The 17,744-nt window shown below is 43.5% G+C and overlaps 5 protein-coding genes across 6 annotated transcripts in view; all 5 read left to right on the top strand.

The window, feature by feature from the left end:
• The window catches only part of LOC126563376 (flexible cuticle protein 12-like), a 281,105-nt gene extending 266,038 nt beyond the window's left edge, over positions 1–15,067 (top strand). For both annotated transcript variants that reach the window (XM_050220012.1, XM_050220011.1), the window contains exons 2-3: positions 14,231–14,365; positions 14,867–15,067. In XM_050220012.1, the coding sequence (XP_050075969.1) occupies positions 14,238–14,365; positions 14,867–15,056 (318 nt within the window). In that variant the 5' untranslated portion in view covers positions 14,231–14,237 and the 3' untranslated portion in view covers positions 15,057–15,067. The remainder of the gene's footprint in view (positions 1–14,230; positions 14,366–14,866) is intronic.
• Positions 460–785, top strand: LOC126563381 (cuticle protein CP14.6-like). Its single transcript, XM_050220020.1, has one exon. The coding sequence runs from the start codon at positions 468–470 to the stop codon at positions 783–785; it is 318 nt and encodes a 105-aa protein (XP_050075977.1). The 5' UTR covers positions 460–467.
• On the top strand, positions 1,490–1,819 carry LOC126563363 (endocuticle structural glycoprotein ABD-5-like). The gene has a single exon (XM_050219999.1). It carries the CDS (start codon positions 1,490–1,492, stop codon positions 1,817–1,819), a length of 330 nt encoding a protein of 109 aa, XP_050075956.1.
• Positions 4,122–4,637, top strand: LOC126563384 (flexible cuticle protein 12-like). The gene is made up of 2 exons (XM_050220022.1): positions 4,122–4,246; positions 4,448–4,637. The coding sequence occupies exons 1-2, from the start codon at positions 4,122–4,124 to the stop codon at positions 4,635–4,637; spliced, it is 315 nt and encodes a 104-aa protein (XP_050075979.1).
• On the top strand, positions 9,720–10,139 carry LOC126563373 (larval cuticle protein 65Ag1-like). Its single transcript, XM_050220008.1, has 2 exons — positions 9,720–9,835; positions 9,928–10,139. The coding sequence occupies exons 1-2, from the start codon at positions 9,720–9,722 to the stop codon at positions 10,130–10,132; spliced, it is 321 nt and encodes a 106-aa protein (XP_050075965.1). The 3' UTR covers positions 10,133–10,139.
• Positions 15,068–17,744: the final 2,677 nt, after the last annotated feature.

Raw genomic sequence — 17,744 nt, forward strand, 5'->3', positions numbered from 1 at the left:
GGTTGTTCTACTTCGGCGACTCTTCCCGTTTTGTTTCTTTTGGGCAATAAAATGAACTCTTCTTTTGTGTTTCGCCGAAAAACCGCCATCCGATACTGTTAAGTCGAGCAGGACCGGTTCCTAAGTGTATGCACCATTTCATGTGGAAAAAGAAAATTCTTATGCACATAAAATACCCATTTGATGTGGTTTGAGTGTTTTTTTTTGTGTGTGCGTCGATCGTTTTCGGGCGTCAAAGTGCAACAGGTTTCACCTGTAAATTTGGATCGGTTGATTAGAAAATGAACTTTTGGTTAACCTCCCGAAGATAACAAAAAAAAAAAAAAAAACTATCTCACTGGAGTAGTATAAAAGCGATCGCTACAGAAAGATCATTCTCTAGTAACGTTCTCGCATTTGTAAAGACGACAGTCAATCAATAGTTCTGCCGCAAACGGAATCGTAGCTCGACATCACAAACAGTGAAGATGAAGTGTGCATTGGTTTGTGTGGCTCTGTGCTTGGTGGCAGCGGCGGTGGCCGTTCCAGTTCCGGATCAAAACGCCGAAACGCTCAAATACGACAGCAACATCAACGGTGTCGATGGGTACAGCTATCAGTACGAGACGAGCAACGGAATTTCGGCCCAGGAAGCCGGCGAGCTGAAGAATGTCGGTGATGCGTCGGCACTGGCCGTGCGTGGTTCGTTCACTTACACCGCTGACGATGGACAGGTGTACACCGTCAACTACATTGCGGACGAGAATGGATTCCAGCCGGAAGGCGAGCATCTGCCGAAGGAGTAGAGCTCGTGCGACATTGATGAAGATTTTGTAAATAAATGGTGAAAAGCGTATGTTTCTGTGTTGCGACATTATGAATCTTTGATCTCTCCTCATGGATATTTGAAAACTGTTTGCTAAAATAATTTCTCCCCTTGTTGCGTAATATGCAAAATTCTTCATCGTCAAATTTCTAGTAGCATCTGTCCCATGCTTTGTGGGACGAATTTTGGCAACGCTAATTTATTGCCATGCTTTACAACCCTTTACCAAACTGTTGACCCTCTCAATGAGCTGTCAATTGATGGTGTTGCGGTGGTGGTATTGATCCGCAACCAACGCCAACGAGCCTTTTGCATTCATTCACAGCAAAACAACAATTTGATTCAGCAATGATTTTGGCACCACAATCTCGGGGAGGGTATGTCACACGGCAGTAAACTTGACATTCACCTGGTGCGGTGGTCGTTCTTTCCTTCTTAGTGCGTAATGACGCTTATGGGCAGGCTGTTTGATGCTACCGGATCGCGGTACATTCCCACCTCTCCCCATGGGGCAGGAACCATCGCCAGCCCTGAAGGTCATCGTCATGTGCAGGTAGCTTGTGGTCGGTATAAAAAGCTGCCTCAGTACACTCGGACAGCATCAGTTGCCACTGTACTCATCCGAACCCTAGAAGCAAACGCTCTTTCTTGCGATCAACCCCCACAAGTCCTCGGAAGCACAAAATGCAGACCTCCATTGTTATCCTGTTGTTTGCCAGCGTGTTGGCAATCGGTACTGCTGCTCCCCGCCCCGGTGCAGAAGAAAAGGACGCCCAGGTGCTGAAGTACGACAACGATCACAACGGAATCGATGGATATAACTTCCAGTTTGACACGAGCAACGGTATCCAGCGACAGGAGCAGGCTCAGCTGAAGCAGTTTGACGATGAAAACTCAGCGCTGGTGGTGCGTGGATCGTACTCGTTTACGGCCGATGATGGGCAGGTGTACACGGTCAACTATATTGCCGATGAGAACGGATTCCAGCCCGAGGCTCCTCATCTACCGAAGTAAACTAACTGATCGCTGGGGAAGTGAATTGTGTTACAAAGCACACTGTTTTTATTTGTTGATTAAAAGGATGTTGATTACATTGACTTGAAATGCTATTGTTTTGTTCTTCCATCTGTTCTTCGTTCCAAGATGACACTGTGAATGGCGGCAATTTTATTTTCAATTAATTGTCTAGTCAGAATTTATTTCTCAGGAAGCTCTCTCTAAAAAGATTTCGTAATTTTTAAAAATTCATTTCAGGTAAAATTCATAATAATTTTAATTAAATCTTATGCTAAACGACGATTTCAATCCGTTTTGTCAGTTTTAAAAAGTAGTAAATAAATAATGAAAATTTAATGGAATTCCATTAACTTCCATTACATTTTAGTGATTTGAGCGCCTTAACCTTTGCAACTAATCTTTATAGGATATATAAGATTTAAAGATAAAGATTTAAAAAATCATTATTCATCTCATCAACACAATGAAAACGAACAAAAATTCACTTAAATATACACTGATGCCAATAACTAAGAACGATCCTGGAACTATTGTTTTCATGCTAAGTACACGGATGATATTCCATTTATATTTACAATTTGCTTCCGAAAGGACCCGCAACACGTTAAAATCATAGGTTTTAGGATGGTGGGACTGGGGTGTGAATTCGTAGTGAAGTCAGGCTATTCACCTACGCGCAATCAGCATAGCCTAGCAAGCCATTGGATGGGCAGCATGACCTAGCTGGTCGTTAAGACAAGAGGTGAGAGATACAGAGAAAGTTAAAGAGAGATAGAGAGAGGGGGGAAGGGAGAGAAAGGGGCATTACACAAAAGCAAAGATTAACTCGCCAACAATTTTTAAATATTTCAGACCAAATGGATTTTAAAACTTAGTAGGTACCGGTCAGTGATTCACTCTATTAAACTGGCAGTTCAACATGACATGAATGTTGAATAGAACAATAAAATAAATATTATCATCCATCACATACGTGACCAATGCTTGACCAAAGACTGCGAATTGAAATCTGTGAGGAACCTTTCCCAGATGATTACATAGCTACGTTTGCAATACGGCCAAGCCGGCCTTCTTGAAACTATGTTTTTATGGCGATGGTGAATTAGAACCGATCCAAGAGATTCATCATTTTAAGTAGACCTGTTCATAGTTAAAAAACACCCCAAGCAAAAATAGCTTTTAAGTGAGCCTAAACATCCTTTCGGAAATAACCTCCAAACCAACCGGAATTTGTTGCAACTCTTATATCTTATGTCTTCAAGACTTTCGTACCCAAATCGACCACTCCTGGCCCAGGCCTCGACATTTTCCGTCTACCGCCCGTTGCAGCCAGCGACTAAACTCAGACCGCAAAACACGCTGACATTTCCGTTGCACGTCGTTTGTAACCGGGTGCCGAACACAGATTGATTTATCCGGCCCCGATTCCATCCGGTTATGTGCTGTGCGAAATTGTCGAAGCGAACGCACATATGCATCCTGGCATTGAATTTTTCCGCCAACTTTGTGTGTGCGCGCCACAACAATCCACCCATCCACCGGTCTTCCGCGGCCTGCAGCAACGGAAGGGCTCTACTAAATCGCGACGCACACGCTTAACCGCCCATAGAAACAGGCAACCGATGTTCGTGGCTGCGATGGTGACATCTGCGGTGGCTCACTCATCACCGAAACCGGTTCAAACAGAAAACTTTATTTCGGGTGTGGGTCACATAAAAATTTGAATTCGGCTGGGCGTCTCGGGCGCTCTTAGCGCATGACGATCGACCGATCTGCCACGCGCACGCGGTGGTCGAATTAGACACGGTGCGGTACCTCCCTGACTCGTTATCTTGCGATCCTAGGACCGTTTTGTTTTCCCACTCCCGCACGCGGGATGGTTGATCCACCGATGCTTGCCCACAGTGGAAGGATTTGCCTTCAAGATAAACTGGGTGTGGGGGAGGGAGGGAAGGTGGGATGCGCGATTTCGACGCCGATCCGGAGACACATGGAAGGCGTTCACCCTCGCGCGTTCGCGGGATTGCAAAACCTTCCCTGCGAGCATCCTCCGCGGTTTTGTGGTCAGTAAGGTTGAAATGGATGGATTGGAGAGCGGATTGGAGGGAGGAAGGAGGGGAAGGGTGGTAGCAACAGATCGTCAGCACGCACCTCTCCCGGTGAATGTGATTAGTATAAATAGAAACGCAAACCACCACGCTTCTGTCAGTTGTCTAACGTAGCTCTGTCTCGTAGCGCCAGTCGCCAGTTTGCCCGCTTTTTTTGCTCGCCCCAAATCACACACTCCAAAAATCGCACCATGAAGTTCGCCATTGTGTTTGCCGCCGTACTCGCCGTTGTCCTCGCTGCTCCCGCCGACGAACGGGACGCTCAGGTGCTGAAGTACGAGAACGATAACCTGGGAGTCGATGGATACAACTTCCAGTGAGTATCGCGTGATACCGCGGCAGTCCGTGTTACGCGGCCCTTCGTGCGAACTGTGTCTTTAGTTACTGTGTGCACGTGCCGTGACTGAATAGTGATGTTCAAACGATCTCGAGAGCACTCTCGAGGCTTGCCGAGTTCTTGACATTGCTTGGTGAATGTGTGTTGATGTGCTGATGATGTGTTTCTTGTGCTCTGCAGGTACGAAACCAGCAACAACATTAACCGTGCCGAGACGGCCGAACTGAAGAACTTCGGAGATGATGTTGCGGCCCTGGTCGTCCGTGGCTCGTACTCGTACACCGGTCCGGACGGACAGGTCTACACCGTGAACTACGTCGCCGACGAGAACGGATTCCAGCCGGAGGCTCCTCATATCCCACGCCTGTAAGGTGGTTGGATCGATGGTTTCCTTCTGCATCCTTTCCCTCTCAACTTCTTAGGTTAATGAAAACATTCTTCGAACAATTCTACCACTTCACCAATAAAAGCTGTGACCTGATTATTGTTTTTTTGTTACTAAAAAACATAAAAAACAATTCCACATTCTAAACCTTCCTTTGTGTTCTTTTCTTTTTGCTGTGTCCTCCTCATTTACAATCAGTTCGCACAATCTATCGTTCCCATCTCATTTGTTCGATCGATCGATTGCAAACTTGATACTGATCATAGCTTATTAAAATGACCGTCATTTACCTTTATTAAGCACCTCATTGGCGCACAAGGTGACCATTGTCGCATCATTGCGAGATAATTTTAATCAATTTTTATCCCGTAAAACTCCGTCACCGATACTATACGACCCTAATTTGTCCGATTATTACACCTTGCATTATTGCTGTACTGCTTGTGACTTGTGGTATTACTTTTTCCCCCTCGAAAGCTATCCTACAGAGTCCTTCAACCAAACAAGCACCCTAAACCGGATCCCCGGAACCCCGTATTGACCTTAGTCTCTGACCCTTCCCGAATAAAGATGCCCCGCGCATGTATCTGCACAGGGCACGAACTTCGATGCTCTCTGTATGTGCAGTTTCTGCTCATAATTATTTAACCGCTCGAGCAGCTTCTGCAATACAGAAACTCACCCAGGGTGGTACACTAGCATGCAAAGTTGTCCGATAATTATCCCCTGTTGATGCTCGACGCTCATATTTCAAGCATGGGAGGTCTAGCGCTTCAGGATACAGCCAAAACTTCAGCTCGATGCACATACTACGGTCGGTATAGCCTTCACTCGCTCGTAAATTTGCCCCTGCAAAAGGTAATACCCACTTTGTAGTGGAAGATGTGATGAGGCAGATGACACCCGGTGCGGGACAAGTCGGCGTTTTAAAACCTCAGATGCACCGGGCGCAAGATTGATGGAAGATGGCACCCTCTCATTTAACGATTGCACTAAAGACTCAAGCTATCTGACTAAATTTGGACCGGCGTCGTATTCCGTAAATTTAATCGTAAACTAGAGTAGATGGGCACCGGTGTGGTGTACCCGCGAGCGCAAACAATCCACTGGAAGATGTCACGCACGCTCTCTGTCAAGGCTAGGAAAGGCCTGGCTGGTCGGTGGTTGTTATGCGTACGCACTGGAAATTACCATAACGCATCGTGCACTGTTTTTAGTCGCTATGGCTTAAAGTTGTTAAAATCACAGCTTATAGCGCATTGATACTAAAACGAGATGCTTCTTGCCCCAAACGGTCTGGTCTTTCTTTAGTAAGCATGGCGGTGGATTTCATCATACAGTGCTATTTTAAAATTCGATTTGTTCGAAAGCACCCCATTATGATCGCCAGTGGTTAGTGTGACTCGGTTGAAGGTCAGTCATTTTTATCGCCATAGCGAAAGATCTCGGCAGGACAAGTGGCTCGACTTGTGGCTTTTATTGTGGAACATCTGTACGCTTCTTCACACTCGTCTTGTTAAAGTCTTCCCCTGGAAAAAGGAGTGCGTCATTAACATGGTATCGACGAGTAAGGTTGAGAATTAAAGTGCTCATTCCCGTGCTCCATCTAGGAATCAAACAGGAAATCGCTTCATATACCATTTAGGTGTTGATGCTAAAAATAAGCATTGTTCAATATTTCTATTTTGCATACTCCATCTAAAAATTCTACTTCTTCTTGGCTGAAAGATCTACTAAGTCACGCTGGCCATCAATTGGTTTATATGACTTTGCTGATGCAACGTAGTTAGATCGTCAGTCCTCACTACACGGGAAACGAATGTGATATGAACATCATTCCGGCCGTCTCGATTCAATTCAACTGTTAACTTAGAAACGGTTTCTTTAAATTTAAATTGTATTTTTTCATTTCCATACTTCTCTAACCATCTTTCTAAAACCGACCAACGCTTAAATACGCCTAAAACTATGCAATGTACTTATCACTACCAAACAACGGTGTCTTTCAATCCACCACCCGTTTGAAACATTCGTTTGTTTTTGAAACTTTTTCCTTTGTAGTAAACCTGCGCCTAGATAAAGCGACCAAGAAAAGGAAAAGGATGTCAACCACAATTACGTGCCAATTGTGGGCCATAAATTACTTAACCATCCCAGCCTACGCACGGTGATTCAAGCATCCACTGTAAAGGGACGTTCACGATTCATGTTGGTTTGCGCTGGCGCTGGCCCGACTCGTTTAGTATGCACACACGGCTGTGCACTCATTCAAAGGAAGCGATACAATACGATTCCCTTTCTTTTTTGCCCATTTTTTCACTCATTCTCCCTTAAACACCCACACGTACGCTTCAGCGATCATACGCCCGGAAGCTGCATGCATACCGCAAGACTACTTTGACTGCCATGGCCCGTACTTTCCGACATTGTCTAAGAATTGAGCTGTCGGTGAGTTCCGCAACAAGAAAGCAAACAAACCACCCCGACCAGTGCGACCGTACCAGAAATTGCATTGACGCTCGGTTTGTCAACTGAAAATCTTGAATATTCGTCGCCACCATGTCGAAGGTCAACACGCGATAAACAAATATCCTACAGAGGGGGGGAGTGCTCAATAGGGTAGAGATTCTTGGGCTGTGCCGAGACCGCTACGCGCTGATGAGTACATGGTAATCAAAATATTAGTCCAGTAATGGCGTTGGTATGGCTGTGCGGTGGGACGAGCTTTAACCATTTTATCGTGAGCAACCGGTTTTTTTTTTCTTTCGGGGTGGTGTTTTTTTGGCAACTTCCCACCGATTGTGGTTGTTCGATGAAAGTGAAGGTGAAGATGAACACTTGGAACGTGTGTGTCGACACATCCACGGCTGTCCCTGAAGATCGATCAAATAATATAGAATTGCGAAGAAATTTTAATAGTTTTATCTCGCTCCGAAATTCATGATCCTCAACCAAATCGACTTTTGACAACTGACATCCCAAAACGTCGCCCGGTTACCATTACCATAATCAACCGCTTATCTAAAACGGTTCCAAAAGTCATCACCTCTAGGAAAAGCGAATCACAGCTTCACACACGTAGACACCTCACTACATATATTCTGCTAAGATTCTTGCCTTTTTTCAGCACACTCTGCCTATGCAGGTGTGGTTCCGAAAAAGGTGCCATGTCCGGTAGACAAGGGGCAAACTGGTTTAGATTTATAATCAGCCGATGACCAACCATCCCGCGCCCAAAGCTCGCTGCCTGGCGAACACCCCCCTTGGTGTGATTTGATATCTTTCTTCTGCTAGATGCTTTGCATAAACGTGTTGCGAGAACCGAATTGAGAGCCGCGAATCGGCAATCAAGAATATATGATAAACGTGCCTCATAATGTTACCATTTATCGATAATATCCCAAAACGAGTTTTATCGCTGATACGCCCTGATAGCATACGAAAGGTGGAAGGTGTTGAGTAAATTACGCATTTGTACAACATTTTCGTTTTTTGAGTTGTTTAATGTAAAAGCAGCGCTCTCTACAGTTTATAAATGCAGTTGAATAGTGAATCCTAAAAGCCTATCTTCAGCCAAAGTAAGCTAAAGTCAAGCGTTCTATCTTCGGGAACTAGTTTTATTGATTAGACAACCGATGGCATATGGTTTGGCAAATAACATTCACACACAAAATGGAAACATTTAGAACCTTGGAACAGGTTTTCCATTTGCAGCAGACGATATCAGATCAAAACAAGTATCAATATCCGAGGATCGACCTTTTCGAACGTGTGTAATCTGTTTCCACGTGCCAACTTAGGATCAGATATTGAGCGAATCGAATTAATGTCTTACGAAATTTGAAGTTAACCAACATGAACATTAAGTCCATTATATGTTTTTTTATTCATAAGATAGTTTAGAACACCTTGTGCAATTATTGAAAATGATTTATTATAAATAATGTCTAAAAACTACACAAACTACAACGTTACTGGTGGTCAGCGCTTATCGCACAGGACCATTAATACGATGACCTTTCGCTGATAGTCGCCCAATCTGCCACATGATGTATTAATAAGCGTTGATAATTCTCACCACACCACATTTCAACCCAAACGAAAGTGTTCTCTGATGCTCAACCGGCCCAAATAAGGACCGGTCAGCCTTCCTGCGATACCACTCTTTTGGAAGATCGTGGGACAATCGTCCAATCGGCCACCTGTGCAGTCCAATCTAGAACCAACCTCTAAAGGGTAGGGAAAAACCAAACTAAACACACTTATTGCAACGTATATCTATAGCCGGCAAATGATTGTGTCCTCGTGTCGCTCGATGAGGACCTGCGGGGTCATAACTTTAATTTTGGCTAATGCTTATGCTAATGAGAAACGATTTTATCAATGAAACGGAACGTGTCATCCGGTGGAACGAAGGAAGTGCGGGGAAACACACACACACACGCATGACGATCCTCCGGTCATCCGGGCCTCCAAAAAAAATTGCACCAAATTTGGATTTCGATCCATTTTGTAGACATTGTGGCCCCAGCAAATGTTTGCCTGACCGTGTTGCCAGACGTTTTGTGACATTTTGTCCATTCTCAACAGAGACGAAATATGGTGAAGAAAACTCGAAAACGTACTGCCGAAACGTACCATTTCAGGATGGAAACCGGTGTGTGTGTCCTGCTACGCAAAAACCGTCACCGCCCAGGAAGAGAAACGTGCCAGAATCCAAGAAAAAAAAAAGGAAAATAGCAACAGTAAAGAGCAACAAAACTACGCCAACCGACATAAGACACCCCGTCTGTGTGTGTCGGGTGGAGTTTGGGTCGCTTCGGTTTGCCGCGATCGAACGAGAATGATGTCGTTTTTGGGGGTGAAATAAAATTTGACACGAGATTCTGGCAGAAAATTTGCATAAGATATGGACCTCCGGTAGTTCCACCCGGGGCGGTTTGGTACGGCCGGGAAGGCATATATAAAGCAACCCGATGCACGGGCTGGGCCAACGAGTTGTGTTCCCAACCTTCGACTAGCAACATCCTGTAAGCATCCTGCTGCAAGCATCCACAACCACGCACCATGAAGACTCTGATTGTGTTTGCACTGATCGCCATCGTGGCCGTGGCTGCCAACCAGAACGCCAAGACACTGCGATACGAGAACGTGCAGGATGGTGATGCAAGCTACAAGTTTGCGTAAGTATTTCGCAACTTAACCTTTGATTCTACTTCAACCGGGCAAATAATTAATGGCTGATTCTTGATACGATCCTAATTATGATCCTTAGGTTCGAGTCCGACGATGGCATTTCGCGCCAGGAACAGGGTGAGCTGAAGACCGAAGAGGAGGGCATGAACGTTCAGGGCAACTTCAAGTTTGTCGCCGATGATGGTCAGGAGTATGTGGTGCAGTATGTGGCCGACAGCCAGGGTTTCCATCCGGAGGGTGATCACATCCCCAAGGAGTACGTCGAGAATGTGCCCAGCCTGTAAGGCAACTGGGTGTCTACTTGAGGAGTTAAGGAGTTTTTTCGTGATAAAATATGTTTCGACCACAAATAAAGATGTCCGGTTGTTCTGTTTTTGAGGGCAACGGAAACTAAAGTGCATGTGGTTTAATTTGCTATCTGCAGAGGATGAAAAATTAACTACTAGATTTGATGTTTCATGCTGATGGATATTTAGAGAACAAAAAAAATGGTTGGATACCATGTAGTCTTGGAAAGTCTTTTCGTTTAACGTTTCAGAATGCTTCTCCAGATTAAGACCGGTTCCTCGTAGACGATGTAGAAATCCAAGTTATTGGTCAGATTGAGTATTAGACCAGCCAAGATATAAAAGATTTTGAAAGCGTTTGATGACTCTGAAGGTGTTTAATCCCGTGATAGAGGCGACAACTACGCCGATCTTCACACTGTAGAACCAAGGACCTCCCATCCGCATCCGGACCTTTCCGGTTTTGTAAAATACAACATACGTGGTATCAATAAGTCTCGTAAGCCAATAGAAAATTGGCATAGCATAGCAAGCAGGCCGTTAAGTCATGAAAAAGAAGGATCAAGACCTTATCTTAAACTCACACAAAAATCATCTCCCTTTTTCCATACATTACACAATTGTCATTCTTCAAACTTCAACCAGGATGGGACCACGTCTTTGTAAACTTCCGCTGTATGCGGTAGTATTCAGAATATTTACTCTCCAAATATACAACCCCTGACGAAAAACCAACTTCGTGAAGAATTTTTGCACATTACTGCACCAATAGTGATGATGTTACTTCGTTAGATACAACAAGCACAAATGGCTAATTTGATGCAGAAGAATTTGCAATGTTTGTTAATGCATAGAGTTAGAAGTTCATCAACGAGCTTTTTACATTTATTTTTTGTGTTTATTGACGTGTGTTTTAGTTGACAATTCTTTCTGAGATCCTAAGGTCATCCTCAAGTAATATGTCTAACAGGTGCATAAGTTCGCTCTACGCCCTGATCGATCTACAACAATTAAGGCATTTTATTGCATTAGATACTAATAACTTCCTGTTTTGTAAGGCATTTCGTGCCCAACATGATACTTCCAATGTCTTTGAAATATTCATTTCCAAAATCATAATTAAAACATCCCTAAATCATCCGAAGCGTTATTACTTCCGTTTATTAGTCCGCAATCACAGACTTTAGGCGTATAATCAGAAAACCTTACCAATAGCCTTTGCTACCTCACCCAAAACTGCGACCAAAAACAAGTAAGAAGTTTTCGGCAACGCAAAGACACTCACAACACGCCCAATCCGCACCAGGAAAAAAAGCCCCGATGATGAGAGCAAATAAAGCTTTGATTCGTCTTCAACCCATCCACCGTCCGGCATAAGGGTACATGATTGAAAAGGGGGTCTTTCTCATTGGCAAATTTGAATCACAAATTTGGCGGACCTTGAACGCGGTCTAGGTTTTTTGAAGTCTCCCATGGTGCTGGGACACCATGTGTGCGTATGTGTGTGCGTATCCGTTCTGCGTCTCCACAGCTCGTGGACGATCAGACATGGGCTAGGATCTTGATTCTTTCTTCCTTGGGAAAAACAGGTTCCCTCGCTGTAAAATCGTCCGTTTTTCTTGCACTCGGGCGCAGTTGGCAAGTGAGTCGTAGCCGTGCCAAACATAGATGTGATGTTAATTTTAACATTTGAATATGAGCTAAATTTAAACGCTACAAACATGTCCACCCAATGGGCGAAGTTGACGGAACCGGTAGAGTAGTTTGTACCTGTTCGGTAGACTGTCGGTTCGAAAAACTTCACACATAAAATGGATCTTTCTTCATCTGTCGAAAACATCGCCCACCCCGCTGTAAGTTCTAATCGTTGGAGACAGTTTGGTGTTTTGTCTAACCGGTTCGCGAGGAGGGCGCGGTTGTGCAGAACTTGAGAAGATTCAAAAGTGAAACGATCATGTTAAGGCGAATTTAAAAAAAAAAGGTTTCCAGGTTTTCCCTTTCGTTCATTTCCGGTTCTAAACGGCGCTGGACGGTGTCAGAGGGGTTGAAAATAAAACCCTTCGAAGTGATGGAAGAAGAATGAGATAGATTTATACTTTTGGAAAAGGCCATCAACTATCTGGACCACACATTTTGGTGCACGACCAAAGATGGGTCTCGATCATGTGGAGATGGCGTGACGTTTAAAGGTCACGCAGACGAAATCTTTAAGGGCGTAAAGGACTACATCTTCAGGGTGGCGAATGATGGATTCGGTTGATGCGCGAGGTTAGCTACGTTGATTCAAGGTCACACAAAAGCCGAAAGATGTTGCTCTGTGCTGGAAAGTTTAGTGCCACTAGCACACTATGATAACCGAGCAACCGTATGCAACTGAGTCTGGGAACGAGGCTCGTGCGTCCGGTGTTGAGCGTTGAGACGGTGATGCGTCAATTTATGCTAATCGGATTAAGCGATTCAAAGTCGGAGTGGTCAGTTTTGAACGGAACAGGTGAACTCCGGAGTAGATTTTTTCCACCCCGATATCGCGAGGACTAGCACGCACTAGCACGACGGTTTCAGGAAGACAGAGTGGCACATGTGTGCTTGCTAAAGAGCAATAATCCAGCAAGCATAATATATCGCCATCTTGGCGGCGGCAGATAATCTTCAAACGCGCTAGTTAACAGTTATCGCTTAAAGTAGCTTAGCAAGATAGTTTTACACCAGCGTATTAGCAAACCTTGTGCGAAGCTTTGTGAAACAAGCAAGATTTAGAGCGGTTGCGATTTTTTTTTCTGTTCTTTCAACAATTCCGCCTTATTGATGCCGGGTATTCTATGCAAAAAGTAAGGTTTTAAGATTCCATTCTCGTTTCCTTTACGTTTTTGTGTTCTTAGAATTTCTTAAGAGGCTTATTTTTAGCACAGTCTGATAGCAAAATCCCTATTCAGCCGAGCTTAGCTAAAGTATTAAAAGTTTATTTAAAAAAAAAATGCAACAATTGCTGGAATTCTTTGCAATTTGTTTTACAAATTGTACAGCATAACTAGAAGAGCGATGTAAAAAACAATAAATCTTGATATAAAAGACTACAAAAACACTACATGCTGCCTCTTACAGCATCTTTATAGCATCCAATGAACTTCATCATCAGCGCAAATAGTCACTTGACATCTTCAGTGTTCATCAATTTATATTACTGGCGAAAAAAAAATCCACTCGATCATGAACTTTCGTCGATGATGTTTGCTAATTGCAAATATTGCTAGAAACTAATGAGCGGTAGTGACATTTCCAAACTTTATGCCGAACGTTATTCAAATATAACAAAAAAATCTCTAGCACAATCTAAAGCATCCAGCCCAACACAAATGAGCGGCATTGTTGCTCAGTTCAAGTCTAGCCAGATCACACTATTTTATTGACACCTTGCTGTGATCGTCAACTGGACAGCCTAGATCGTTTCTCGTTGTCCTTCTTCACCTCACTGCCAGAGATCATTAAAGCATATCTTTCTTTAAAAACTCGAAAATGATTTTTTGACAGATTTTTAAGGAAAGTTCGCACCATCAGTTCTTCCATCGCATCTTCTACAAAACTTCATTATGGACACGTGCAGAAGGAAGAAACGACAGCCTGGAGAGCGAGATAGATAAGAAATCTGATGTACGTGTGGGGATGGGGTGAACAGAAGGAGAACAGCAACAACAACACACAGCCAGTACGAAGATTCGCTCCCAAAACTGCACAGATGCTGGATTGCCCGTACGGATGATTGTATTTAAATTTTGCTGCTTCGATTGGTACCCGCCCGTCAGCATGCGCACATATACACGCGCGATTCCGGTAGATCACACACACTCGAACCGTTCGGTGCTCATCCCTACCCGGTAGACCACAAGGGGGATGATGATGATGTTACCGAGCGTCTCCACCAGGATGATGCACGCCGTTCGGGGCCGGACGATGGGCCGGACGTGTATAAAAGAGCTTTGCCGATCGGTTATCGGCATCAGTTGTCGCTTGTCCATCTAATCAGTTATCGGCTCAGACGCAGTGCTTCAGTGTTCTTGCAAAGCAACCCCCCCAACCCAGAACAACAACCACACAAAACCTCACCATGAAAACCATCATTGCTTTCGCTTTCGTCGTCGCCCTGGCCCTGGCCGCTCCGCTGGATGACTCCAAGAACGCCCAGATCCTGAAGTACGAGAACGATAACATCGGAGTTGATGGATACAAGTTCGCGTAAGTGTCCGGTGCACTGTTTGCATGTGTAGTTTAGTACGTGTGACAAAACAAGCGAGTAACTTCAACCTCCAGTGTGGGAAACGCAAGCGACGAACCCCAAGCTTTTGGGAAGGAATTGGTGCAGCAGTGTCTTTTTGTTTGTTTGTTGTGCATGCGAATACGTTAATTACTTGCGACATCAGCGAGTGTGAGCATCCTATCGAAGCATGGAAATTCCCTTCGAAGACACACACGCACACGGCCACTCCCAAGTATGGGCTTGAAATCTGGTCCAATTGCACGGATCACGATCGCCAGTTGTTTGTTCATTATATGACCGATTGCAGCCCAAAACGGTGGAGCTTTGTTTGTTTTCTCATTTTGTCACCGTTCAACCGTATTCGGTGGCCGCGTTAAGCAATGGCTCTTCAACCCCCTCCTCATTAGCAGCTTCCCAGCGGCTGCCCTTTTGGCTGCTCATCAATATTGATTTTTGAATATTCTTCTTTCTTCACACAGCTTCGAAACCAGCGATGGACACCAGCGCCAGGAGCAGGCCGAACTGAGGAAGCTGGCCGATGATGTTGAGGCTCTGGTCGTCCGTGGATCGTACTCGTTCACCGGTGACGATGGTCAGGTGTACACCGTGAACTACGTCGCCGACGAGAACGGATTCCAGCCGGAAGGTGCCCATCTGCCCACCGTCTAAACGGGCTTCAAGGTCTACAAGACCACCAAACAGACACACCAAACACACCCTTAAATTAGACGGACATCCCTCCCTTCCCTACCGTATTGTGACGCAATGCAGGAGGTTTTTTTTTTGGTGAGGGGCCGAACAAGAACACCACGCCCGTGAACCACCGTGTGAAAACAAAATCATCCGCACGGACGCACACACGCGCACATAACATCCGGTACAAGCAAAATGGTTCGCGGGGCCTTTATTTTTTCTGCACGCTATCGAACACACTCAACCTCCAACGGATCTAAGGTCGGTCTATCGTCCTTGTGTACATTTTCGTGTTTAAAAATGTTCATTGTTTTAATCTCCTACATGTTAAGTACAATCTGCACAAGCAAAAGAAAAAAAAAACGATGGCACCACTTCAAGATTCTTGTGGTGTCACGCGTGAAACAAAGTTACCATCCAGAAAACGAGACACGAGACGATGGTCTTACGGTCCTTTAGCCAGGACGGCAGCACGTACAGAAAAATACTCAAGCTGAGCCAGTACTTCTGCTCGGTACAAGCAAATGCCATACATAGATTTTGTAAATTACATTACTACTCAAATACAGCTATTGGGGAGAAACAAAACTACAAGTGCCCTGTTGTGTTGTACTTCATCCGAAACGAATGGCTGGTAGTAGAATTCTCAAATAGTCTTGTTAGTATACAATTAACATACTATAAAAATACTTTTCAAACATATTTTTGAACCTCCAAACCCTTCTTTGTTTGTGAAGCTTCGCTGTCAACCTTCCAAAGAGTAAAGAAAAAGCGCATTTAATTGCTCAATAGATCTTGAATTTTAAATTCCATCTTCTGGACAAACCCTTGCACGCTAGGACAAATAATTAATGTCATTCACCGAATTTCAAACGCTTCACCAACCCATCCACACTTGGTGTGGCGTGAATGAAATAGCACCGCAATTTCCATAAATCGTTATCATAATAACTTTATGAGGTAGCTGATGCTCGCTTGATGATACGAGGGAACAACGTAGAGTTTTGTGGGTTCGAAATGAAATCGGTTCTGTGTGGATGCAGCCGGGGGTTGCACGGTCATATGTTTTTTTTTTTTATTTTATTTTTAGTTCAAGGTAATGCAAGGCCATCAAATGGTGTGCCTTGGTGGGTTAAAGTTTTAATGAATCATTGATCGGACTTGTTAATGATATGCAGTTTAACCATTTTCGCCCATATTTGTTGGTTCGATTGGAGGAGTAAAGATATTATTTTGGATAGTTGATCAAGATATGTAAAGGCGTTCGTTTGTCAATTTCGTGATGGGTTAGGAAGGCTGGATGATGAAATATGCGTTTGCTTGCTTCATTAAATGTTTGCTAGGGCGATATGTTAATTGTAGCACTGCTGATGTTTAGCTGAAATATATTTTAATAAAATTTACATTTCTTTACTTCTTAGTAAGAACTGAATCTCCAATCAAGTCATTAATATGGTCAATAAAAACAGACCAGCGCATTCGCCTAGCCAGTGGCCCGATATGAAACCTTTTCATAAGAACCAACGTTCCAATGCATACTTAGTGAGATAGAACTAAACATGCAAAAATTCGAAACAAGCGGTATATTTTTTTTTAAATTCACTGAAAATCCTGGCCGTATAACAGAGCGGTATATCTGACGAGATCGTAACAATCAATAATTATGACAAAAACATAGTCGAACGACTTAAAACCAATCAAACTTATTCTAAAAAAGCTAATACGATATTTAGAATAACGATATTTAAAATAAGCAAAACGAATGATAGAGAATCTGAATAAATAATTTGTTTTTTCTTTCTTTTCTTGACGTAGAATAATAGAAAATCTGGTGATCCATTCGTCCAATAGGTTTGAGTGGTCCCCTACGCAACGTAGGGCATCAAATTTCCAAATGCCTCAAATTTATATTTCTTATGAAAAGCAAAAGATTTGATTTGGAGATGAATTTCGAGAGTCCAACTAGCCAAGGTAAGGTTTCGATGCCTGAAACGTTCCAGTCTAATTTTAATCCTCATCTAGAACCTTCACGACGGCATACCTAAACAGTCATCATGTGGAAGATATTGGTTAATTATTTGACTAGATTTAAAAATATTTTTGAGATTTTTTTAACTTTTAATGTTCAGTAATAATTAACATGATTAATCTTTCATGCAGGATTCTTTCTATAATAATTGGAAAAATAAATTTTACTTTCAACCAACGATTTTTCAAACTGTTTGTATCCGTTAGTAAGCTTTCAAGCGAAGCGAGCTTTTTCGAACAATCACTCAAATGAAGCTTTCGAGCTTTAAGAGGCGACGTTCAAGCGTAACGCATCGTAGCGCTTCATTCAGTGCGCAAATCGTACCATCAGATTAAAAATGATATAGTGATGGTTTATAAAGACATTACCACAAATCAATACTGTAATCGATTAAATCACAGCACCGACAAAGCAGCAACGCGGCTCACCTTGCAGTTCCATATTAGTTCGCTCATCGCTGCTGCTGGTGGAACATGATCGATGGGCTACTTAAATTGTTAAACGGTAAAGCTTTGTAAGGGTGATGGTTGTTGATCTGTGCACTATCAATCACATTTATTTTGTAGTAAGCTCTCCGGTATGATGTTTACCGGACACGTGATCATAAATTATTAACATTGTCTTTTACGATTTTT

Source organism: Anopheles maculipalpis, chromosome 3RL, assembly GCF_943734695.1.
Source record: "Anopheles maculipalpis chromosome 3RL, idAnoMacuDA_375_x, whole genome shotgun sequence".
NCBI classification, from domain to species: domain Eukaryota; kingdom Metazoa; phylum Arthropoda; class Insecta; order Diptera; family Culicidae; genus Anopheles; species Anopheles maculipalpis.

What these genes read in the sequence shown, in the direction of transcription:
- LOC126563381 (XM_050220020.1), top strand. Translation starts at nt 468, where the DNA reads ATGAAGTGTGCATTGGTTTGTGTGGCTCTGTGCTTGGTGGCAGCGGCG.
- LOC126563363 (XM_050219999.1), top strand. Translation starts at nt 1,490, where the DNA reads ATGCAGACCTCCATTGTTATCCTGTTGTTTGCCAGCGTGTTGGCAATC.
- LOC126563384 (XM_050220022.1), top strand. Translation starts at nt 4,122, where the DNA reads ATGAAGTTCGCCATTGTGTTTGCCGCCGTACTCGCCGTTGTCCTCGCT. An exon ending in GTCGATGGATACAACTTCCA is followed by an intron (nt 4,247 to 4,447) that starts GTGAGTATCGCG and finishes TGTGCTCTGCAG; the next exon opens with GTACGAAACCAGCAACAACA.
- LOC126563373 (XM_050220008.1), top strand. Translation starts at nt 9,720, where the DNA reads ATGAAGACTCTGATTGTGTTTGCACTGATCGCCATCGTGGCCGTGGCT. An exon ending in GATGCAAGCTACAAGTTTGC is followed by an intron (nt 9,836 to 9,927) that starts GTAAGTATTTCG and finishes TATGATCCTTAG; the next exon opens with GTTCGAGTCCGACGATGGCA.